General features: G+C 50.4%; 1 protein-coding gene across 1 annotated transcript; it reads left to right on the top strand.

Annotated features, from left to right (window-relative positions):
• Positions 1 to 926: 926 nt before the first annotated feature.
• Positions 927 to 25,484, top strand: TMEM201 (transmembrane protein 201; the record flags this gene model as incomplete). Its single annotated transcript, XM_084274724.1, has 11 exons — positions 927 to 1,030; positions 7,644 to 7,764; positions 8,358 to 8,552; positions 9,424 to 9,600; positions 10,037 to 10,425; positions 10,869 to 11,072; positions 21,164 to 21,381; positions 23,164 to 23,235; positions 24,027 to 24,317; positions 24,802 to 24,933; positions 25,387 to 25,484. 11 exons carry the CDS (start codon positions 927 to 929, stop codon positions 25,482 to 25,484), a joined length of 2,001 nt encoding a protein of 666 aa, XP_084130850.1.
• Positions 25,485 to 25,715: the final 231 nt, after the last annotated feature.

The following is a 25,715-nucleotide window of genomic DNA, read 5'->3' as shown; positions in this document are numbered from 1 at the left end:
GAGGGCGTTCAGCAAAACTGTGTTGTTTATCAGCCCACCCAGAGAGAGGGAAAGCCTAAAGCAGTGCTCTCCAGCTTCTGGCTCTCAGGTAACGAACTGGCTGCAAAGCCCAGGGCTTTAATTCCCGCTCCACTTGCCGTGTTTGCCTTGGGTGCAGGGAGATGGGATTTGCAGCGTGTGGTTTACTGGGAGAAGCAGGTGAAGCCCCACCAAAGGGCTGTACTCGGTGCCCCAGCATCCGCAGGGAGGGTACTGCAGTGTCACTGGAGGGATCTTCCCTTTTCCCCAGACAAGGGGGTGTTTTGGTGGGACAGCCCCTGCTGACAGAGAGCCCGTTATCTTGGGGCTGCCTCTTCTTCTGCCCACGGTTTGTTTCCATCCTTCTGGAGCAGCTCTCCTTCCTCAAGAACACCCGTTCCATTTCACTCCCAGTTCTCCCCCTCGCTGCAGGCCCCGTTGTTTCCAGCTCCCGAGGGGAACCCTCGCAGCGGGCCTGGGCCCGGAGCTGTGTAGAGACCCTTCACCGGGCCCTGGCTCGGGCAGGGCCGGCACCTGGCAGGGCTGGAGCTGCTTTTGGCACAAACTCCCGCGTCTAAATTTAGATAAAGAAATGGGGGAAAAGAAGAAACGGGGTGAACTCGGCGCCAGGCCAGGCACGACGGGCCTGGCTCCCCTCCCTCCCCGGAAGGACAGGGAGCCCGGCGGGCCGCCCCCGCGGCCACGATCTCGGCCTTTGCGGCGCTGACTCACGGCGCCGCCGCCGCACGACTCCGGCCTTTCACGCCGCGCTCCCCGCGCCGTGACTCACCCCGCCCGCCCCCGCCGCGGCGGAGGGGCGGGGCGGCGGCGGGAAGGCGGCAGCGCGGTGTACAAAGCGCCGCCGCCGCCGCCGAGGTCACAGCGACGGCCCGTGTGGGGGAAGCGGCATGGAGGGAGCCGGGGCGCTGCTGGCCCGCTGCCCCGCCGGCGGGCTGGGTGTTACGGTCTGCGCCGCCGCCGCCGGGCTGCTGCTCTACCGCATCGCGCGGAGGTACGGGCCGGGAGGGGAAGGGCGGGAAGGGGAGGCGGACAATGGCCGGCCGGATGCGGGCCGCGCCGGCGGGAAGGCTCCCCCGTGGGGGCTCCGGGTGGCGGAGGAGGGAACGGCCTCGGCGCGGAGTGCGGAGACCAGGCGGGGCCGCGGCTAAAAGCGGGACTCCCGGTTTGGGTTTGTGTCTGGGGGCGGGGGGAGGCTGTCGGGAAGAGATTTCCCCCCCACACCCCGCCTTGTCAGCAGAAACTTGTCGGCGGAGGGCCGGGTGCGCTTGTCGTGTCCTCAGGAACCGCGTCGTGCCTTTGTGTGCCTCAGGGACCCTCCCTGCGGGCCGCGGGTAGGGGCTGCTGCCGCTGGGGCGCGGGTTGGGGGGGGTGGGGTGGGGTGGGGTGTGCGTCTCGGGTTCTCCTCTCGTCTTCTGGCCTGTTTGAGGCAGGGGTGGGGTTCGCTGGACTCGGAAACCCCCGCGGGTCCCTTCCCGTTCCGAATATTCGGTGGGTGTAACCTTTGGCTTCTCGTGTCGGTGGGTCTGGGGGTGAGGGCGTGGCGCGGGGGGCCGAGCGCCGTGGGCGCGCCGGCGCTGCCGAGCCGCGGGCAGGTCCCGTGCCAGCCGGGGTTACCGGTGAAGAGGCCGGAATCCTCCGGTTATTCGCTTCCTGAGCGCGCAGAACGTTTCTCACCTCAGGGCAAATCTAAGCGGCCGTTGAGGAAAGAAGGTTTAAGGAGAGAAGCCGGGGTGCAGGTTTCTTAAGCGGAAGGTTTCTTCATTTGGTGGGTTAAATCTCGTTTGAAAGCACAAGTCGGGGTACTGGGAGTAAGGGGGGCTTTAGGCTGTGTAACAGAACAGGCGTGAGGAGCCTGGTCACCTCTTGAGTACCTGTATTGGAGATGAGGGTGGTGTGGTCCCGAAGGCTCCTTGTGTTCAGGGTCACTTGGAGTTTATGCTTTGGCATGGAAGAGTTATTCCCTGTCCGCCACAAAATACTTCAGGTTTGCTCTGAAGCACTTGCAGTTTGTATAAATGGTGTGTCTTGGCGTTTCTGTGGCATACTTAGGGCAGCTGAGAAATACTCCTGGCCTGCAGCAATCCCCGGTGAAGCAGGGGGCGTTTGTTTGACCCGGTATAACTTTTGAAGGAAGAGGTTGGATTTGTTTTGCTGAAATTCATCAGAGGGTCCCTGGGATGGAAAACGTTTCTTCCCAAGCCCTTCACAACTGCTGGTCAGCTGTGACTATTTTCGGGAGATGGCTGATAAATCTTTGAGGCTACTTATTTGTTTCTCAGTGCTATCCTGATATTACCTGATTTCTTACTTTGCCTTAGCTAAATGAATCTTCCGAAGTCCTCGCAGAGGGACTGATCCAAACACAGACGTGATGCTGCCCTTGCCTTTGGCATTGATGTTCTGATACAGCCCTGCTTGGCTCTGCTTTCAGTGTGAGTGCACCCACCTTTCTAGCAAGATGCCTCTTCCACCCCCTGGAGAAAGGAAGAGAAAACTTATCAGAACATCCTAGTGAAAAGTAGTTCTGGAGTAACTCCATGTGTTGAGTTACACTGCTGTGAATGTGACTGGGCTTTTGGTATCAGCTGTCCAGATGTGCACAGAAGGGCCAGACAGGAAAATTGGGGTGAGTTTTGTGGTCTTCAAGATCACAGCTTGGCTGCTTGTTTGTTACCTAGTGTTGGAAGTCAGGTTGCTGAGTTCAGGCCAGCAGCTACAGCCACATTTCCTTCACCTTCTGGGCCCCTCCTGTCTTCTTGTCAGCACCAGTATGGGGCACCCTGTGAGGAGCTCTTTCTTGGGAGCCTTTGGGTCAGTGACAGCAGAGGCTGCTCCTTTTGCAAATAAAGTCAGGATAAGCCATGGCTCACGCTAAAAGAGGCCGGTAGGAGCTCAGGAACCACCCTGGAGCTCATTTGTGTAGTTGAGGAGCCTGTCACAGGCACTGAGATGGCAAAAAGAGGCACCTTTTCTGGTTTCACAGCAGTCCCCCTTAGCAGGGGACAGCACGGGAGGTGGTTACAACTGTGGGGCTGTGTCCCTGCCTGGTTCCATGGGGCACCTTTTTTCCTGTGAAGAGGACACCAGGTCTGGCTTTTGGGAAGGGACAAGCTGTGTTGTAGCCTATGACACTGTGTGTACTAGAAGCCTGGCCTTGTGGTTAAATCTTCAACCCTGTCTGCAACTGTTAGCTCTGAGCAGAAGCACCAGGGGTGCAGTTTGCCTGCTGGAATCTAGACAGCTGTGATGTTTTTCTCATGTTGGCAAACAGTGTTTAGCATCAGGTCTGCACTGGCAGACACCTTCATTGACAGGTGGTGGTCACAGGCACAGCTTAGGAGCTTCTCAACTGGGAGCTGAACATGATGTTGGGTCCAGTGAGCTCCTTTTAACTCAGTCACACTGACCATACCATGGGCTTGCTCTGTGCTGTGGGGCTTTGGCAGCTTGGTTATATCAAACCACCATCAGATGTGCTGATCAGAACTGGTCTGTGTGAAGGAGCTCCTTTTCCTAGTTGTTTTGTTGGGGTTTTTTTAAGTTTTGCTGGCATAGCTGTTTGTATAATTGCTTTGCAATCCAGTTGTGCCAGAGTGAAGGGTGTTGCTTTTAAATACTTTTAATGGAGAATTGGTTTTTTGCTTTTAATCCTTGGCAGAGGATGAGGGTAACCCAGAGAAGAACTGCACATCCACCTGTGGCCTCTTTTAGGAACATGGAAAACCAAACACCTTCATCTTCTGACCTAGCAGTAAAGGAAGAGGGGGGAATAGATGTAAATAAAAATATTTAGAAATCCAGGTTGTTATTATCAGGTAACTGATTTGACTTGTGCTTATCAGGGAGGCTGTTCTGGCATTAACAGCGTGGCCTTCAGCATGACCTTCAGCACGATTCTGTGGCCTTCAGTGGATGTGTGTGGGGAATGGTGGAGGGTGCTGAGAGCTGGAGGGAAAATAAGCTCCTCCTTGTGTTACATGAGAGAGGCAGGCTGGTCACTAACCAGTGTTTGTCAATACCTGCAGTCTGATCTTTTTCCAAGCACTTTGATGGAGAGCTGGTTACCAGAATGAAGGAGTCTGATGGTCTCCCAAAGGAACACTCTGTCCTATTGCCTGAGCAGCATCAGGCGTTCAGGTGTTGAGCTCAGCTGAGTTTGCTCCAGGTATATCCCCCCCAGTGTTATTTTAAGCAGAGATCTTCTACCTGCAAAACAATTTGTCCAAACCCAGGGTATTTTTAGCTTGGTTGGGAGCAGGGGCTGCAGTCAGCACAGTGAGGCAGCAGTTACTGGTCTCTCCCTGGGCAGTGAGTGATGCAGTCACTTCTTGCTGCTCAGGTTTTATTTTGCAGGGTGGTTCTTTGTCCGGTGAGGCTACTTCAGGTTAGTACAGTGTTAGCTTATAAACTACTCAGGGATGATTTGCTTGGTGTTTTGTAGTGGATTGAGCACCTGCTAAATGCTTGTACACATTGTGCATTGTCTGTCTTCTCATAGCAGAATGCCTGGCTTCTGAAGCACTGTGTGCTGTAGCTTATTACCTTCAGCTGCTGCCTTAATTCAAAGTATATATAGTTCCAAAGTCATGAAATTCATGTTTGACAGTCTTTCCAAATGCAATACTTTGTTTTTATTTTTAAAATCCTGCCCAATTACTAGAAAATCAGCACCCTACCTCCTTTTCTTGCCTCAAATGACCTCAAATCTTGCCTCAAATCTTTGGGGCTTCTTTTCCCCTCTCTTTCCTTCTGCATCCTTTGGATTTTTTGGCACCTATTTCTATGGCAACAGATTATAGGTTCACAAAAGGAAGGATTATTGCTTTTTATCCTAAATAATCCAGGATTTAGCAGTTTCTTTTGCATACATTGTGAGAATGGAGGGCTGCTGTTTAACCCTTGGTAGCACTTCCTCAGCCTCAAGACTGAGAAATTGAATCCTGCTTGGAAAAGATGGAAAGGTCTTGAGTATTACCAAGGATTTGGGCTCCACTATTAGCAAGTTCTCAGATAGGGTTTGGCATTATCTTTTTTTTTTGTGCTTTATAGCATGTGTGTTGTACTAATTTTTTGGCCTGTGCTTTCCACTTATGTGTAGGGGGGTGTGGAGCCTCCTTCCCTGGAGAGATTCCAGCCCCATCTGGACACCGACCTGTGTGCCCTGTCCTAGGGACCCTGCTTTGGCAGGGGGTTGGACCCCATGGGCTCTGGAGGTCCCTTCCAACCCCTGTGATTCTTGAAATTAGTGCTGCTGCCTACTCTGTCCTGGCATGGAAGTTATGGGGACTGAAGTGTGGCATGTCTTGTTTCCATGGGTGCCAGAGGGTGACACCACAGCAACATGAAGGTGGGATCGTAGCACATCCTGCCCTCTGGGCACCTGTGCAGTAACCTGCTCAGGGGATGGAGTTTATGTTGTGTGTCTGTCGAAGTCAGGGTGCAGTGGGATGTGTGTTTTAGTGGTGAACACACTGAAGCCTGTGCATTGTATTTTCATAGCTCTTACACCTACAGTGGTGGGGTGAAACATCACCAATGGGTGTTGCTGTCCATCACAGAATCACAGACTGGTCTGGGTTGGAAGGGATCCCAAGGGTCACAGGAGCTCCAACCCCCTGCCACAGGCAGGGACACCAACCTCCAGGCCTGGAGCTACACAAGGTTGCCCAGGGCCCCATCCAACCTGGCCTTGAACACCCCCAGGAATGGGGCACCCACCCCCTCTCTGGGCAGCCTGTTCCAGCCCCTCACCACTCTCTCTGGAAAGAACTTCCCCCTAATTCTAATCTAAACCTTCCTTCCTTTGGCTTTAATCCATCCCCCTGTCCTGCCATTATCTACCCTTTGAACAAGCTGATTCCCCTCCTGTTCCTCTGCTCCCTTCAGGGACGGGAAGGCTGCAGTGAGGTCCCCCCACAGCCTTCTCTTCTCCCAGCCCAGCTCCCTCAGCCTCTCTCCATAGGGGAGCTGCTCCAGCCCTCTGATCATCTTCCTGGCCCTCCTCTGATGGGGCCTCACAAGCCATCCTTCCCCTGTCTGTTCTGAGATGTGTTTTGCTGGACTTTGGGGCGCTGGTGGCTCATGGATCACCCGACTAGCGACCTAGATTTCTGTCTGGCTTAAACCTCTTTTTGCCTATCAGTTTCAGTCGTGGTATTTTTAACTCAGATCACTTACTGTTTTGAGCCCCCTTGGCAAAGAACAAAGTTGAGCAGTGAATACTCATTTTAAGAGGGGTGTGGGTGTATGCATCTATTTTGAGATGAAAATCTGTCACCCTAGCAGCCCCAGTCATTTTCTTTCAGCATCTGGCAGGGAATCCTCTGCGTGCTCTGGCTCTATAGGCTTCTTTCTGGTCCTTCATTTCAAGGTTATTCTCATCATTAATATTAAAACAGGAGGCCCAAGCATCACTTGGAGGGCTTGGTATTTTACAAACCACCGTGCCAGGCATCACTTCTGCAGCGTTCACAGGATGTTTTGCTACAGAGTACTGCAGCAGCAGAGAGCATTTCCTACACCAGGGAGAAGAGAAGTTGCTCTCAACTGGGGAGTGTTGTGTCTGCAGTGCTGTGCTTTTCAGGCCCTCAGTGAGCTCAGTTGCTTTCCCAGCTGCTTTAGAAGCTGCTCAGTGGGAGACAGGCTGATGACTTGAATTCGGCAGGGAACGGGGCTGGTGGCAGCTGTGTCCATCTGTCTGCATAGCTGCCATAGCGTGTCCCTGCCTGGGCTCAGCTTGAGCAGCTGCCCTCCCTTGGCAGTGTGACCAGCACTGGTTCTGATGAACCCAGACAGATGGGCTGTGTTGCCTTGACCTGCTGGGAAGCTCCCTCTTGGGTATTACGCTGGGTTGCAGGACAAATGCAGACCATCTTTAGTGGGCAGGCTCAAGGGCCGAAGTTCTTTGCTCAAGCATCTGTCACAGCCTGCTGCAGTGGGCCTGTGTCTTGGCTCTTTCTCCTCTTGTGGCTTGTTTTAACAGGATTGTTTCAAAAAACCCAAGGTGCTCGTGGGTGCAGGTCGTTCATCTCTGCCTCTTCCATTTAAGTGTGTAAAACCCAGGGAAGACAAGGCAATTCCTTGATTCCTTTTTAGAACCTTGGGACAGTTCAATGTGCCTTTGTCCTTGGAAAATCCTGTAATGAGCAGGGCAGACAAAACTGGAACTGTGAGCCTGTGTCTGAGTACTGTCATCTGCAGCTCTCATGGGCTGTAACTCCATCTCCCAAAATCCTGTGTGCTAACCAGCGACTCCACTGCACCCTCTGCATGTATGAACACTGCTGACTATGGAGCTTGCACCCCCAAACATGCCTCTGCAAAGCAGTGAAGTGGGTCATTCACAAGGGTGTTACTGAAGTTCTAGCATGTCACGGTACTAGCACGAAGAGATAGGAGCATCAGGCAGAGACTGATTTGTGCTTTGGGCTAAAAGTCTGTCTCTGCATTGCTAGAATGACTGCCCTGAGTCATACACTGACTGTACCGAATGGGAAGGTTCATTGTTAATTCCAGCCTCTTGCATTTCCCTGTTTGAAAGCCACCACTTTCCTCTACATCAGCTGAAACCAGCGTTGATGCTGAACGTTTCCCTCTCCTCACAGGAAGAAGCCCACACACGTGACAGTGAACTGCTGGTTCTGCAATCAGGACACGGTGGTGCCCTACGGGAATCGCAACTGCTGGGACTGCCCCAACTGCGAGCAGTACAACGGCTTCCAGGAGGTGACAGGGGTGGAATGCTTGCTGGGTGGCTGGGGAGGTGTGTGTCCCTGTGGAACAGTGCTTGTGGGAGCAGCCTGCTCCTCAGCTAAGATGGCACAGGCCCAGGCCAGATGCATACCCAGCGGTTTGGTAGCTGGTGGCTTGATGGGTCTGAGAGAGAGTCCACTGATGTGCTGACATAGAAAGATACAGATTAATTTTCCTCTCTCACTTTAAAAGGTAAAAAGGGCCTGGACATATTAACTAATGTCTCTTAAGAATCTTTTTTTAATATGGGGAACAAATCTCCTCTGGTGTTGCATTTTGGAACAGCTGAATTGCTTTATTTAGGGTGTTAAATAACAAAGCCTGTCTTAAGGCAAAATCCACCACCACCAACAGCTTGCAGTAGGTGTAGAAAAACAGTGAATGGGGGAGATATGAAGCATTTTGTCACTTTTTTACTTACTCCTTTTGTTACATAGGTGAATGCATGGAGTGTAGAGCTCCTGACAGAGCTTAGGGAATCATGTTAGCAACCAGAGGATACCTAGCTTTCATCTTATCTCACGTTTGCTTTTCCTCCTGCCTCCTTTTTTTTTACATCTTGTCAGAATGGAGACTACAACAAGCCCATCCCTGCTCAGTACATGGAACACCTTAACCATGTTGTGTCTGGTGCTACGACTTTCTGTGATCCTACCAAGCCTCAGCAGTGGGTGAGCAGCCAAATTCTGCTTTGCAAGAAGTGCAACAACCATCAAACCACCAAGATCAAACAGCTGGCTTCATTCTCACCCAGGGAAGAGGTAGGTGTTCATTAGGGGCTGGTGTACCAGAACCAGAATGTGATGACCCTGTTCTAAATGGACACTGGAAGTCCATTTGAAGCTTGAGCCCCAGACCAAACCTGCACACTGCTGAGATCAGCTTGTAACTCCAGTACTTGCCGCTGGCCCAGCTGAGCACACAGGGTCTGGTAGGCACAACAGTCCTCTAGTCACTTTGAAGCCTTAATAGATTCTGTTTTTCCTAAGGCTTAGGCTGTGCTGCTCTGCTTTCACTAGTGGAGTGGGAGAGGAATCCAGTGCAGCCACACCATCTCCCTGCTTAGGCATTTGTGCCCAGGAGGGCAGAGGGATTCTTCAGTTACAGCAGCAGGGTTTCCTGCTGAGCAACTTCTTGGCCCTCCCATTAACTTAATACACATGGATGGGATATAGGGTAGTGGGATTTCTCCTTCACAGCTTCAAGGCTCCCCAGAGTTTCACACAGAGAATTCAATGCTGCACTCTTAGCTTTCAACTCTGGTCAAGCCTTGGGGTGAAAAGACTGCGCTGTAGTGGGATGTGTCCATCTTCTGGGTTGCCTAATCTAGACTGCTTTGTGTCTAGAACCATCGCACAGAACTGGGCCACGGAAATTCAGCACCCTGAAACCGGGTCAGAGCAGCTTTCTCCAGGGGCTCTTCTGTCTCTTCTGGGACATGAGGGCTGGGTCAGCTGTATTGTAAGCTGCTGGGATTGTTGGCTGCTAGCTTGGTCGCTGCTCAGGCTTGGATTGAGGGGCTGTTCCCCAGGAGGCTGGAAGCGTCCCTTGCGTGTGTGTCAGTAGCCAGCGTGATACCTGGTGAGGAACCTGCGCTCCTCACCTGCTTTTCCTTTCCCTTTCTCTCACCAGGGTAAATATGATGAGGAGATTGAGGTGTATAAGCACCACCTGGAGCAGACCTACAAGCTGTGCCGCCCGTGCCAGGCTGCTGTGGAGTATTACATCAAGCACCAGAACCGGCAGCTCCGCGCGCTGCTGCTCAGCCACCATTTCAAACGCCGGGAGACAGACAAGACCTATGCTCAGGTACAAGGGGGAGAGGGGGTGGCATTTAGGGACATCCAACCTGGGATTGCTGCTGGGAAAGGATGGCAGCGGCCTTGGGGCTCTGAATGGGAGGGAAGTAGCAGGATGGGAAGGTGGGGAAGTTGGTTTGTAAGTACAGTGCAGGCAACTACAGAGTATGGGGGTGTGAAGAAGAAAGGCTGATGGGAAGTGAATGATGACCTTCTCCTTGCCTCCCTGCCCTGCCTGACCTTGGCTTCTGCTCATAGCTCTGTGTTGCTCTTTGCTAGCCTGCAGCATCCCATGTGGTGCCAGCCCAATACGGAGACTTAAAAGGACTTGAGCCAAACTGTCCAATAAACCATACGGTGTGGAAGTGTTTCACAGAGCCCCGTTTCAAACCCTTGTTTCACAGTTCATCCAGCTTCTGACAAGGTGTTTCTCCATTCCTCTGCAGAATTTATGCTCGTCCTCTTCTGCTTCCATAACCACCCCAGCTCAGGTGATACTTCTGCGGTTCTTGGCCTTCCTCAGCTGCGCATTCCTGGTTCTGATGGCCTTGTATGGGTCAGGCGACCCCTTCTCCCTCAGTGCTGCAGTCCCTGCAGCTGCTGCCTCTGGCCCAGCGTCCCTTTGGAACAGGACTGGCACAGGCTCACACATAGACCTCGAGAATGAGACTTCGGTGGCGGTGTCAGGCTGGCGGGAGCTGCTCCACCTGCTCCCAGAACAGATGGTGGAGAACCTGAGCGCCGCGTGGGCTTACGGGAAGAATCACCAGATGGCAGTTGCTGTCCTTGGGCTCTTCACCTGCCTGCTGGCCATGTTCTTAGCTGGGAGGATCAGGTGGGTGCCCCCTCTTCTGCTGTTTCCCTTCAAGGAAAGATGCCTTATGTTGGAGGTGTCTCGCCCTGTCTTGGCTCAGTCAGCTGAGGGGGTAAAATGTTTGATGGGGTGTCACAGTTCTCTCTGTTGTTCTGTGGGCTGCCAGGAGGCTGGATGGAGCCAGCAGAGCTTGCTTTCAATCTGTGCCTTGGTTCATTCCACTTGAGCTTGAGTTACTGTAAACAAAAAGCTCCCTGTGCAGCTCTGTAATCCAGTAGAAAATGGAACTGGTCTATTCAGGGACTTATCACCAGAGTGGGAAAGGCTGCAAATAATCTTAACTGTAGTAAGATAGTACATAACCTGCTCAGTGTGTGGACCCTCTCCCCCTGGGGACCCGAGGGGGATCCCTGGTGTTCCCACTCTTACCTTGTGTCCTGTTTACATTCTGTTTGGCACTACAGGCTCCGGAGGATCGATGCGTTTGCTTCACTCCTGTGGTTCGTAGTGATGAGCCTGCACTTAGCCGAGAGGTACCTGAAGACAGAAACACCCACTTGGCTAGACACAGCCAAATTTGGCACCACATCCCTGTGCTGCTTGGTGGGCTTCACCGCAGCAGTGGCCACGCGGAAGTCAACGGGCCATCGGAGATACCGGCCCCGAAGGTCAGAGCCAGAGCAGTGACGCTGGGGGAAGGAGGAATCAAAGCCTTGTGAACTCCTTGCGACTGGTGCTTCTCTCTCCTCTTTTTATTTTCCTTTCCTCTGTTTCTTTTTTTAACCTTTTTTTATTAGATAAGCTGTGAAGATCTTTTTATATGTGATTCTTTTTGTTCCTTTTTGCCCCCCTCCCCATCCCTGCTTCCCCCTGTGCTAGCTGCTTGGAGTGTTCCTGCTGCTGGTGCTAGCCACGGAAGCTACTCCTGCTGCCTCCATTCTCCCTTCCTCCTGAATCCTACGTCAGCAGTGCAAATATCCAGCTGCCCCAAAGCCAGTTCTTCCAGCAGCTGCCTCACAAACTGCTCCATAGATGCAGCCTCTTCCCCATTCTGCTCCTCCAGCCAAAGAGATTCTGGCTTCTCCTGTCCTCCTGGTTCTTCTCACTGCCTGTCCATCCTTAGCCAGTCACAGAGGAATCCTCTCCCTTGATGCTCCATGGGGCTCAGGCCATCCTTCAATTTTCTAATGGTGCTGGTCATTTTAATTTTGAACTGATGGGAACTTGCCTCTGGATTCCAAGTCCTCATCCTGTGTGCTGCAGTAACCCTGCATGGTGCACAGGCATGCGAGGAGGGGACCATGCTTAGTCCATAACCTGGTTCTTCTTGCCTTCCACTGTGTAGCACTGCTTTACCTGCATGCCCTCTTGCTCCTTAAGTGCTTTTGACTGCAACTCCAATAACTGGTTTAAAAGGGTGCTTTAAAAGGTGATATAGCTCAGGGTGTCTTGATTAAATATCTGAAAGTATTTGGCTGGTTTAGGCTAAACTTTCAAATCTACTTGTGGCTGTTGTTTTCAGTGCTGATTTTCTTTGGGGTTTTTTTTGCCCACCTGCCACCCCCTGAGGAGCATCAGTGTAAAAACACAACTGTATCAAATGCATCTGTGCCTCCACTCCAATAGCCTTAGTGGGAGGAGAAATACAGGACTGACAATCTCAGCTTTCACTGTACATCACTCAGACCATGTTTTCCTTGTTGTTGAGAACACAGGTTAGGAGGATGTGCTGTAGGAAGGGGTGGGAGCCTCTGCTGTGGGACTGCATGGCAACAGAGGTGCATTTTTTCTTGTTACCTGGAGGGGTTCTTTTGAGGTCTGGCTTTGGTACCAGTGCTGCTGAAGAAAGCAATCTGGAAACTGTGACTTGGAGTGGAGTGCTTGGCAGTCCTCTGCTATAAAAGCTGAAGTGACTGGGTGTTCAGGTCAGAAGTTAGGAGAAATTTCATCTCAGAAGGAGCAGTTGTGCATTGGAACAGGTTTCCTGGGGAGGTGGTGGAGCCACCATCCCTTGGGGTGTTGAAGGAAAGGTTGGATGAGTTACTTAGGGAAATGGGCTAGTGAGTAATATAGGTGGTAAGGGGACAGTTGGACTAGATGAGCTGGGAGGTCTTTTCCAACCTTAATGATTCTGTGATTACTGTGGGGGGAAGAAGGAGCTTTCAGCTCCTTGGGTTTTACAGGAATAACTTGTTGGGGCCTCCTAGGATAAGCCTGATTATCCTGCACTGTTTTGTGCAAGGTACTCCACTGAGTTTTTCATCAGATTAGGGTCTCAAGAGGAAATACCATTGTTACAGGATATCTGCTGGTTTCTTCTGTTCAGAATAGTGCAATGGAACTTGTCACACTGATCACAAATCCCAGACTGGTTTGGCTTGAAAGGGACCTCAAAGCCCATCTAATTCCAGCCCCCTGCAATGGGCAGGGGCACCCTCCACTAGCCCAGGGTGCCTGAAGCCCCATCCAACCTGGCCTTGAACTCTGCCAGGGATCCAGGGGCATAGTCTGATAACAGTTACTTGGATGTCTTGATCTTCATATGTATAAACTCTGAAATAATCAGAACAGAGCTCTCTGTGAAGTATCTGCATCTCCTGCTGAACGATTCAGACACTACTGGATGCTGCAGGGGCTGGTGAAGTTACAGAACCTTTATAAAGGAAACAAAAGGTAGATCTTTTCACAGTTACTATTCTTCCAACCAGTGTTCATTGTGAAAGCAGAAAGGCAGCAATGACCAAAGCTCTGCAGAGATTCATTAACAATCAGCCAAGCTGAGTGTGTCAGGGGCAGGTCCCCTGGCTGAAGGACCACACGCCTCTCACTAACCACTGCTGTGGGAAGGGGATGCACAAACCTGCTCCCTGCCTGTGCTCTCCTTCAGAACTTGTTTCTGGTGCCTTCAGATAACTGAAGCAAATATCCAAGCAAACAGAACACCTTTCTCTACTCTGGTGCTTGTGAATGGTGCTGCTCTGAGGGCTGTTTACTCCTCCACAAAAGGAATCCAGCCTCTGCAAAGTCTGGTTCTGCCTTCCCATCAATCCTGACCTGAAAGGTTTGTCTTCCAGCTCACAGATTGTTTCTTGTTCCAGTCTCAGGCTTTCAGAATGCTCAGTGATGACTGTTATGTCCCATTTTCCACTCAGACACTTTATTGAATGTCAACAATTGTTTCAAAGTAAGTACTTCAAGAAACCATGTGACTTCATCAACATAGGAAAAAAAGCCAGCAGAAGTGGGGAGGGTCCTCAGGGCTGGCTGGACTTTCATAGTCACTCTGGCACCTTTCTCCTACTCTCCATTAAGAGATTTAGTAGGAAATATTCCTTAAAAATCCAGTGTCTCTTCTGTACCCACCAGCCTGTTGGGTCAGGGAGCAACGTTGAGACAGACCTGCTGAAAGGACAGTTTGTCAGAACAAAACAAATAGGGGACAGTTTTGTCTGTGGATGTGCTGTCACTACTCAGCTTCCCAGTGGTGGTGACAGTGTCTTCCCCTGGGAACCTCCCCACCACAGTGGTCCTTCCAGCACTGTTTTCCTGTAGCTCATCCACTGTTAAGAGCGAGGTGGGCAAAGCCACCCACTGAAATGGATGTTGGGACCACATCCAGTGCCAGCTCTGCTCTCCTCTAAACAAGCTGCACAGATGACCCAGGAACTCTTGAGCTGTTCTCAGTGAAATAAGACATTTGACTTCTTTTTCTTTCTTCCTGCTTCAGTATTTCCAAGGTTGCCCCATAAAGTTAAATGTAAGAAAACCCCCAATGTTTCTGTTTCACCAGGATGTGTCTCCTGCACTTACACAAGTTGGATTGAAGGTTCCTGGTACCTTCTGGTGGCTACCTGGTGTGGCAGAGGTGGGAGGTTCCTCTTGAATCTCCTCTCTCAAGTATGTCCAAGCGATGGGAGGAATCTCTTGGTCAGGAGGATGTTAGGAGACTGCTAGAAGGAGGGGGTGAGAGCAGCTGAAAAACTGTTCTCACTCTGTGGGGATGGTGGTGGTAACATCATGCCTGATTTCTAATGGCAATAGCCTTTCTTTTTTTAATAAAAATAAATCTCTCCAGATTCTCTTGCTGAGGAAACCCTCAGTGGCAGCTTCTAAAGATGTTTTGCTGTCAGGAGCTGAAAGCCAGGGCTGCATTTCTACTTTGTCTTGTTTCGTGTGGCCTCCTTTCTCTTTGGAGCAGCTGTTTCCCTCCCTTCTTTTTAGCAGCACTTATTAAAAATGATTTTATTTCCTTCCATTTAAACATGCCCCATCTCCCAGCTCCCTGGGTGGAGTTTGGCACCTTTTAGGATGTTTTGCTCTCAAGTGTTAACCTTGTTTCCCTCTGCCTGATCCTTCCTTTTATTCTCTTGTCTTCTTTCCCTGGGAGGATGCCTGCTAGCTGGCAGGAACAGGCAGGTGGTAGAACTGTGGGAAGGAGTGGGATTTGCACTGTGAAGCCTGAATAATGCTGTTAAGAAATATTTATAAGCTCAGTGTGCACAGCAAGTGCAAATCTATGCTGGAATTCAAAAATCTTTGCATCTGTGAGGTATGTTAACTGCAGGCAACATGGGAGGATGAAATCCATTTGTCTTCACTTTATGCATATTAATAGAAATAAGTATGTTTACAAGTTGCACTAATTTTATATGTTAGAACATCCTGGAATCCTAGAATCTCCTGAGTTGGAAAGGACCTGTAAGGATCATCGTGTCCAACTCTTTACTCTGGGCTACTTTGTTTTCATGGCCAAGCTGTATGGCTGCAGCCCAGGTCTCCCTGGTGCTTTGTCCACAACCTGTCATTGAAGAACTTGTGGACTCATAATTGGAAAACTTTCAAGGGCAAAACAAAGTAAGAAAACACAAACTGAAGTGTGGTTCAGTTATAATGCCAAAGAAGCTTTTGCCTTTGCTCAGGTGCTAGCTTATTTTCCCCCTTCTTGGTGCCTCAGCAAGTCTGTGCTACTGCTGAAAACAACAAAAACCTTCAGAGCCTCAAAACCAAACTTGAAGCAACTGGATGTTTTTTGGTCCCTTAGAGACCCTGGTGCTGACAGAGATCTCTCTCTCTGCTTTCCTCATGTGCTTTTCCCGATGGTAGGGGATGGCTGATTTGTTTTGGAGGAGAGGGAAGAAAGGTACCTGTTTGCAGAGGGGTTCTGATTGATGAACTGCTGGCATTCGGTCTGTACCAACTGTGGCTCCTTAGACAATGAGGCCTGAAAATCAGTTTTAAGTTACCAGTATGTTACTGCCAACTGTTTACTGGGGGGAAAAAAACAATAGTCAAACCCCCAACCACCACTGCCTTGGCTGTGACTGTTCTGCCATACCCCATGTCAATGCACAGTAGCTGTTCTCAGCACTGGGCTGTGCTGGAGGTTCTGTACAGAAGGTGCTTTCCCAACTGTGTGGATTCTTTTGCTTCAGGTTCAGTTAGGAAGTAGCTCAGCAGTTAGATACATCTAACCCAGCCTGGTTGCTTCCCCCCCCAGTGAATCCAGCAGAAGGAAATGTATTCTACCAGCTCAGGTGCTGTGGTGTGGTGCCACCAGCCTCCTGGGGCTCTGTATGACACATGGGGGCATCTGTCCTTCTGCTGGGGGGTTAATAGCTAACGAAGGGCTGGTAACTGACTAACAAAGATCACCCAGAGCCCCTTGATGGGTGCTTTGAGCGTGGTTTCACTTAGCCAGGCTCTTACTTCAAGCCACAGAGGAACATACAGTATCCTGTGGTCACCAGGTGCAGCTTTTTCTGTGGAGTCTCCCAGCCAGCCAGAGCATGTAAACAACTTAACAATATTAGAGGATTTTCGCCCCAAAAGCCTCTAATTTCAGGTGCTGCTTTGTTACACTGGCTGTGTGCTGGTTTCTGGACCAGAGGATGGTGCTACAGAAAGGAGCTGCCACCAGGGATTGTTAGAGGGCTCATGCATCACTTGACATGAAATCTGCTCCAGCCCAAACTGGTCTGCTCTCATGGTGGCCATGGCTGATCTGCCACTCCAAAGCATCTTGGACCCTTCCTGGCAGAGCTGGGTGCATAAAGGGGCTGATGTAGGATCATTAAGTGCCTTTCCCCATGTGAGATCTTTGACGACCCTCTTGCTCTGCCCCAGTGGAACTGACAGAGCTGTGACATGGGGCAGTGGTGCCTGTGTGTCTGCCAGGCCAGCGCTTTGGCCCTTCACTTGCCACCAGTGAGTGTGACTGGGCATGAGGGAAGACTTGTGCTACACTCACAAATTCCTGAGCAACTCTGAGACGATAGAGGGGTGAGGGACAGCCCAGAGCTAGCAACCAAGTAAGCATCTCTGCTGCTCCTGGTCTTCCTGAAGCCCTCACTGACATCACTGCATGCGAACGGGCGCTCTTGTGGCCCTTTATGGTTCTAAGAACACTATGTGCCCCATTCTTCCCTTCCTATTGACTCCTCCTTTCCCACATCTGTGCTTTGCATGCCCTTGTGAGCTCAGCTGGGGTGTGTCAAAGGGTGAGGACAAGGGGGGGTGTATGAAAATGGTGTAGTGGTGTTTTATTTTGGCTTTATGACTATTTTTCAAGTACTCTGAAACTATGTGAAGCTGATAACCATGCTTAGATACTAGAGAAAGCATGTATTGATGTATTGTGGACAAATTACTTATACTCTTCAAAAAATTAATATAATTAATAGCCAGATAATTGCTGCAGACTGACTCCACTCATTAAAACAGGCAGCTGTGGTGTGTGGCTTTGCTTTGGTTTTTGAAGAGGTGCTGTTGAAATGGTGTGCTGTCCCATCTAACCTGCCAGCTCCTTCCATGTGTGCTGTCACCTGCCAGAACCTGTGGGGCTTCTCAGAGCTGTAGAGATGTGCAAGGGGCACTACTCAGTCCTGAAGCGTTACCTTGAGTCACCCCCTGGAAAACCTCACTTGGGACCCGAGCTATGGAGTGTGCAGGCAGGGAAGGGGTCCTCCAAAGTGTTCTTGTCATGCCAGCGAGTCTGGGCCTCTGTAGAGGTGGGATGTGTGTTGTGTGCACACTCTTTGCTTCGTGTCCCCAGCTGGAGGGAAGGCAGAGGTGATGCCAAACTTCTGTCTGTGCTCCAGAAGGTATTAGTGCAGGACCTGGCAGCTGGAGTGTCTCCAGCTTTAGTTCAAGCCTCTTTTTTTCATCCAAAGCAAGGCAGCATGTGTGAGAACAGAACTCTTAGTCTTGGTGGCTAAAGACTCTAAGCCACAGATCAAAATTTTAATGTGTCCAAGACCTGTGCCCTGTTTTAGCATCATTCTCCCCTCTCCCTGTGCCAGGTATTTTTTATTCACTCTGTTGCTCTCTACTCCTGATGGGTCAGTGTGAGCAGAGCCATGGGCTATGGCCCTGCCTGCTGTGCTGCAGCAAAGCAGAGGAGTGGCTGCAGGTCACAGGAACTCACTCACAGGCAGCAGGGAGGCAACAGTGAGCGGCAGCAGCCACGCTGCGGGCAGTGAGGTTGTCCATGGATAACTCAGAGCTAAATTACAATGGGACCTTAAGTCCAGAGGAAACGTTTCACCCCCTGGCTGACATGTGTTTCCCCCCAGCCCTGTAGCCTGACCTCTCCCATGTCTCTCTCCATGCCAGGGGTGACGCAGCAGCTCTGGTTAAAATGTGAGTTAGAAAGGCACATGCGTGTGGTGCTGCTGTGGGGAGGAGGGAAGACAGAGGCAGGGAGGCTCTGCTGGCAGGAGGTGTTTCTTCAGGACAGTGTACAGTCCCACACCATGTAATACTCTACTATAACCTTCTATTTATTGATTTCTGACGTAGCTGTGTAGCAGAGTTGTGCCCAACTGTCCAGTAACGCTGTGATCGATGTAAACACTAACTCAGATACCCAGTTTCTGATGTTCACCATACCAAGTTCTGAAATAAACGGCTTCTGAGCCCTGACTATTTCCACAAACTGTCTGACTCCAGAGCCTTTCTTTTCCTTATCTTTACTTTTTTCCCTCCCCTTCCTTTCATCCTTTTTTGGTTACTTTTTCGCTGTTGCCAGACCTGCTGTTGCCATGTGCAATGCTGCAGTCTGAGAGCAGAGATGCAGCTGGACTTCTCCATTCCTGGGCTGCAGTGTGGCTGCTTTCCTCTTGATCTCCTCTCCTTTCTTCATCTGCTTCTGAAAGAAGTTTGCACTCAGCTGCCCATTCTCAGGCATGAAGCACATCCCCTGACAGCACCATCATTTTAGCAGCATCTAGCCCTTCTGATGAGAACAGCACAAAGAAAAGGAACAGGGATTTGCTCATGTTGCAGGAATTTGTTCAGAGTGGATCAATATTTAAGCCATTCTTTGGTGAGCACTCAATCCTAAAGCATTTATATGTTATGCTTAAAATTCTTCAAACTCTTCTTTGTTAATGAGAAAAATCCCCTTCTCTGGATGGTGCAAGATGAACAATTCATCTGCTGCCCAGAGGATCTGGCTGCACAGACTTGGTGGGGTTGAGAAGTGGGTCCATGGGGCAGCAGAACCTGTGGGAATCTGATCCAAAAGAGTTAACAGTCCCAGGGATAAATGTACTGTCTTCCAGCCCATTAACTGAAAAGCTGCCACCAGCCACTAAGCCAGATAAGCTGTTTTCCACGGCAGGCAGGAGCTGTGGAGAGCCAGATCCTTTAGCCCAGAGGCACACAAAGCTGGGGCAAAAGAGCTGTGGGGTTCACAGAGCATGGCTCCCTTCCCAGGCCCCCTGTAACCTGAAGAGGTTGGGCTGTGCCTTGAGGAGTTCCTTGCTGCTGCTAAAGGCACGTCCTGCTTGCAAGCGCCGGGGAGCTGGTTGGCTCAGCTGTTGTTGGGGCTGGTTAAGCTGGTCAGGGTTGTTGGCATCTGCTTCATACCAGCAGATAAGTAGTTTTATATTTTAAAATGTAGTCTTAACTCTGGACTGCTTCTTTGGGACATGCTGGCACTGCAGAGCATCACTGCACCATCTTCACCTCCCAGAGAAGGGCATGAGCACAAATCACCTCACAGCACATGACTGAGATAGGTGTATCCCTTCACACCCTGATTTACTACTGCCTTTCCTCTGACAGAAGAAAAGCCATGGTGCTGCTCTCAGCTGTCTCTCTTTCCATCAGAAAGTGAGATTAAACCTCCAGATGTTGCAAAGTCTGATAGCTCTGTTTTAAAATATATGCACTTCACACTTCGTTATAGTTCTTCATGAGTTGTTTGCCAAGTGCATTACCTGTTCCTAACTAAACAAATCTCAGAGGTCCTTGAGAGACCTCCTTCATGTTCTAGACTTCCTTTCATGTATGTTATTCCAGTGTTCAAAACAATATAAAATTCTTACACCTCTAACACTGCAACATCTTAGAAAGCTCATGTTGATGGCCTGAGGACAGGAGTGGGACTCCAAAGCTGACTCCCCGTTGCTGATGTGATGTGGTCAGCTAACCCTGCACACAGGTTAAGATCAGGATGGGATGGAAATGTGTGCATCATGTTCCTCCTGTGAGTGTGAGGAGGAATGGCAAGAAGATAAAAAATAGGAGTTCTTGGGTTGATTTTTAAATGTTAAGTGCTGCCAAGGTAGGTACCAGAAATTAATTGCATAGTTTATTTGCATAGAGTAATTGAGTGTGAAATACTGTGGCAGTACGAGCTGAGAGAACTGTTTTAAGTTACAAAGTCCTCTCACATGGTTACCTTACCAGGGGAACAGAAGTCTGTCTGTCTGTCTGCAGAACCCAACAAGCTGGCTGGTACAGCTGCCCTTGGTACGTGTTGCCCATTTCCTCTTGTCTCATGTGCCCAAGTTGGACATGCTGTTCTGCAGCTCCCCTCTTTCACTTGATAAAAACCCACTGGGAACATCTCACAGACCTGGAAATACAATTGCCATTAGCATTGCCAGGTTAATGGTTTTCCAGGCACTGTAGCAGAGGTTGTGGTGACACTTCCCAGAGTGTCACAGTTCCCTCTCAACAGCTATGCTAGAACATACCTGTGACTAGTTCTGATCAGCAGAGAAAGGAAACCATGATGTTTTAGGCTTCAGTTTAGGATTGGAAAATCCAGTTTGTGTGTCTGTCCTATTACAGGATTTTTGTGTCACCCTTCACAAGTCACTTGGCTTCTTTTTGCTTCTCTTTCCCATCTGTAAAATGAGAGTACTGACTCTTTATTTCACAGAATAGTAAAGGCAAATGTATTAAAGAGGAGTGAATGTCAGTGTCAAACAGAGCTCCTGTGCCTAAACCTTTATCTCAGTGCCCATAAAAATACTTTCCTCCGTGCTGGCATCAGAGGGAAGGTTGATTCTGCTTTGTGAAGACAAAACAACTAGTAGGTGACAACTTGCTTCCCTCAGGCGTGGTGTTTTGAAGCCTGTAGTTTGCATGTGCACGTAACAGAGATCAGGTGTCCTCTGATGTTGGTCCTAGCTCTGTCCAGACTTTGCAAAGCATTCTGGTGGTCTCAGGGTAATGGTCTCATCCAGAGAGAGAAGTGGGGTGCTGTGCCTGTTCCCACTGAGTTCTAATACTCTTCCACTTCTTTTTCCCCCCTGTATTTTGGGACAGGTTAAGTAATTTAAGCAAGCTCAAGGAGTTTTCCCCAGTTTCAGAGGAGGAGGAACATTCCTGTAAACTCTTAAGCTCTCTGCATCTTGCACTCCTACACTGAAAACTGAGTACAAACCTGGCAGCAAAGCATGTGTTCAGGCAGGGGGACACTGGGATGTACTGATGGCTGAATGTCTGTCACACGTGTCATTTGCAGGTACCTTTCTGGGGATTCAATCACTCTCTTCCCCAGTGGCACTGGGACTGGCTTCCCTCCCTCCGCTACGTCTCTCTTTGTCCCAACACCACCCAGTATTCTCCAGCTGACAAACCAGCAGCTCTTCAGATCCCCACGCAGAACGACTCCTTCCTCTCTCCCTGGTCGTCTCAACAAGGCACTTTCTCTGGGCACCATCCCCTCCCTGGCCAGAGCAGGTGAGTGTAAAGCTTTCCTGGCACGATGGGAATGACAGTGGAGGGATAACGATGCTTCAGAAGGAAACAAGCTGTGGGGTATCCACCTGTTATGGTCCTGTTTAGGTGTTGCTGCTCCTGTGGCACAGAGGAGTGTCCAGCTTTGGTCATTTGGGTTTTGGGATTGCAGAAACGATGCAGCTGCTGTCCTGGTGAAGGGAGAAGCCCCACTGAGTGCTTGCCTGCTGTGGGTGTGCTGAAACCTGCAGGCTTCTCCAGGCAGTCGTGGCAGTGTGGCACAAGCTGCAAGGCAACGTGTGGGAGAGAGACAGGAGGAGCAGTTGGATGTGGGAGTAGAGAAGAGCAGTTTGGGATGTGACTGGGAATGTTGGGATGACTGATCTGGCGAGGGCGATGGTTCCTTGGAGCTGCTTTGTGTGGCTTGCTGCAGGGAGCAGAGCTGCAGGCAGGCTCTTCCCTCTGGAGTTCATACACATTAGCACAACTACTGAAGCTGCTTTAGAGACCCCCCGTTTCCTTGTGGTTTTCAGGGCTCTGTGCAATCTAAGGAAGATTATAGACCTAAGGAAAGACTCTCCCAGTAACTCAGTTACACTGTGCTTGAAGCTAACAGATGGGAAAGAGCACTTGGAGGCTGTTCTCCATCCAAGGAAAGCTAAGCTTTCCCACGCCACCAACCGATTACCAGAAGGTCAGAGGCGGTTTCTGGGGTGGCACTGCAGCAAAGGGAGCAGTCTTGCTGGGATATTTTAGTTCATTTGACATTTCCATAGCAGGAGAGGGACCAGCCATGCAGAGCTTTCAGCAGCGTGGCAGCGCTTGGCACAGCCTTCACCTTCTAGTTATGCCTGCCTCTGGAAGGGTGCCAGATGGCTGGGATTCCCCTGTGTGCTCAACCACCCTTGGGATGTCTGGGTGCTCTTTTCCTGAGGTGCAGAGCCAGGCAGACAAGAGGGTTTGCTGCCAGGGATGGGTATTTTTTTGCAAACAGCCAGTTTTCAACTACCAAAGCTGTTTGCCCATAATTATGTAAATCAACCTTAAGCTCTGGGGTTTCATTTGTAGCACTTTTTCCTAACTTTTCACTGCTACCTTCTTTCTTTCTGTCTCCTTTTTCCGGCTGCTGTGCCTTGCAGCTAGATGAGAATTCCTCTCACCCCATTATCTACCCATTTTCTTGAGAAAAGGATGCAGCCATATCTTCACCTTCCTTTTAAAGCAGAGGCAAGCCAGGCTGTGATGGTCACAGGGCAGATAACCTGACCCCCCATGTTGTGTTCAGAAGTTGTCTGCAGCTTTGCTGAGAGCAGATGACAAAGTTTACCACGTTCAGAAGCTGCCCCATCCTTCTATTGCTCCCTTCACAGCAACTCAGTTGTGTGCACACTGAGCATCTACTTCTGTGTAACAAGAGATGAATTATTACAAGCCAGTTCTGCAGTGACTGAACCTGCAGAACCTTCTGGACACAACACAGGCTTGGGCAAGGAGGGGCCTGCTGAAGAAATGCAGACTCTTCATTTCAGGTATTTTGGAGGAGGGTGTCTTGTTTTGGTTTTGGAGCTTGCTGGACAGATCAGTGCTTCTGCAGCTGGGAAAAGCAGATTGTTCTGATGCTGGTGTGCAGCCTAACCCAGGAAAACAGGAATTTTTTTCCTGCCTGCATTTCCCACTCCATCCCCTTCTGAGCCTGATGACAAGATGGTGCAGTTACATTCCTGAAGGGCAGAGCTCCAGAAGCTGAGCCAGCTGGGTTCAAACTGGTTTACTTTTGCTTTTTAGATTCTGGCTACTTGTTCAGTGGAAGTCGACCAGCCTCACAGTCTTCTCAGTCCAAGGAATCTCCTACATCAGGTAATGCACCAGACCTTCCTGAGCAACCATCTGTGCAGGATTTGCAGTGAGTGGGTTGGAACACATGCTGCAAGTTTAATTCTTTCCTCCCTGCTCACATCCCAGTGAAAATGTCAGGTTTGCTGTTAGAAATGCTGCAGAGACCATTCCAGCCAAGAGTGGGGTTGTGTTAAAAGTAAGGTGCTGCATGTGTGGGATGTCCTCCTCCCCAGGAGAGCTCACCCTGACATCAGTGAGACAAAACAAGGACCCTGCCCTGCTCTTTAAACTGTTCCTAGGGCAGCTTGTTTGTTTTGTATCCCTTTCCCAGCCCAAGGAACTGCTAATTTCACTGTCCTGTCTGCTCCAGCAGTGACCTGTCTGTTGCCCTTCTGACCCCTCTGGCTGGCTGTGCTGCTCCAGTCCCAGCCAGGCTAGTACCAGGGCTAAACCTCACAGCCTGATAACCATTCCCAACAGCCTTCGGAGGACATTGCAGAATGGCATGGTTCCTTCACCTGCAAAGCAGGGTGTGCAAGGTGGGCTCTCCTAAATGGACACAGCCAAGCAGAGAGGAAGCTCCCCCTGCTCCTGATAAACCAATCTCTAGTCTAAGACATGCTGGAGCCTACCCAGGTGCACATGGAATCTCTCCCTGTTTCACAGGGCGGGAACTCGGATCAATACACTGTGTTAGTACAAGATTCACTGGGCATTTACAGCTCCCATTCCCTTCTAGAACTGTTGAATCTGTGTCTATTGTATTTAGATCTCACTGGGTTTTTTTCTCTTTGGGGATGTTTCCATTCCAGAGCACTTCTCCCTGCTGTCAGGCAGCTGCGCTCCCTCCCGCATCCCTTCCCCAGCACCATCAGTGGCTGGCTCTGTGACCTCCAGCTCCAGCTCCTTACGGTACCGCCGGCCCCTCATCAGCCCTGCCCGCCTGAACCTGAAAGGACAGAAGCTGCTGCTCTTCCCGGCTCAGAACGATGCCCTGCTCACCCCGACCAGCTCAGAGGAGCACACCCACTCCGACAGCCATGCCTTTGCCACCGAGCTGTCCTCCTTCTCAAAGAGGAACCTCAGCGAGCGAGGAACGCACGGTATGCCGGCAGCCCGCGGCGCTCCTGGAGATGCGTTGGCAGGAAGGAGTTGGCTTGCAAGCGAAGCCCCGCGTCACTTGGGCCACTCCATAGATCGGAAACCTTCGGGAAAAACCCAGCTGGTGATGACTGTTACACTACCAAAGCTCCCTTAAGAATCCACTGGCCAGGGGAGCCTCGTGCCTGCCAAAACAGAGGTCCTCTTCTCCCCCGGTGGGGCCCCAGGGATGCTACTGCCACTGCCTTCACCCTTGTGTGGATAACTCCCTTAGCCACGGAGGTGGTGACGCCGATACGGACGGTGTATGAGACAAACCTGCAGGCAACTTCTGCTGCACAGCAGTGAAATTTCCCTTTTGTTTCCAGCTCCTGTCCTCAACCCAGGCAAACATTCATTCCTTATGTCTAGCTCTAGTCAGGTAATTTGGCTGCTTTCGCCTTCCACTGGTGCCTTCTGAATTTTCCTGTCTTTTTCTCCTTGCAGAAATGAGATCTGCTATGGAAGGAGGGAGCATTTGCAGTGATAATTCCATGAAAAAGGAGGATCGCTCATCACACTCATCTACCTGTGTGGTAGACACAACTACCAAAGGGGAAGATTTGGCAGGCTGGAGAGGTAGGTGCAAGTCACGTGAGGGCTTCACGTATGTGTGAGTGTTTCTGTGAGGGTAACTGAGATCTGCCCTGGGCTGTAGTTGTGATCTGATCTTGAGAGCAAATAAGTAGATAGTAGCAAAATGGATCTGCTGCCTGCTGTTTTGAGAACTTCATAAGGTTATTTGTGTTCTTTGGACTTTCTGAAGAATACTGACAGGGTACTAAACTGAGACAGGAGGAAGGGATGGGGATGCAGGTGTTGGGAAGGGTGGTGAGATAAAAACAGAACCAAAGAGAGCAGCAAAATCTTTCCTGAGAGGAAAAGTACCTCAGCAATTTCTGCTTATGGTGCAAACACCGGGCAAAGAGAGAGAGAGAGCACAGTGTATGTTCACTGTTACTTATCTCATCAGTTTTTAACATCTTTTTCAACTGTTCCCTTTTTTCCTTTGTGTTGTCCTCTTCTACTCAGGTCATTTTGGTAACTCTGCTCTCCGAGCTCTGCTGGCTGTGAGCCTGACTCTCAATGCTATCTTCACATCAGCCTACGTCTACCAGAGCCTGCGTTGATTTGTGCCAACACTCCCTTTCTGTTGGGTTCCACCTGCTTCTGGGGAGACAAGGAAGAATTCAACCACGGCTTCACATCTCATGGCCGTGCCACTGGTGCATGCTGTTTTTTTTAAAGGAACTACTGTATGCTCAACTGTCATGACAAGGAACCCAGGTAGCTGCTGCTGTCACTTCCAGGTAGAACATATCACAGGACAGCCTCTGGAGCTGGCAGGCAGAATTCCCAGA

The sequence above is a fragment of the Gallinula chloropus genome, assembly GCF_964237585.1.
Source record: "Gallinula chloropus genome assembly, chromosome: 23".
NCBI lineage: Eukaryota > Metazoa > Chordata > Aves > Gruiformes > Rallidae > Gallinula > Gallinula chloropus.
Note: the sequence above shows the minus strand (reverse complement) of the source record. Positions and strands in the feature narration are given on the sequence as shown.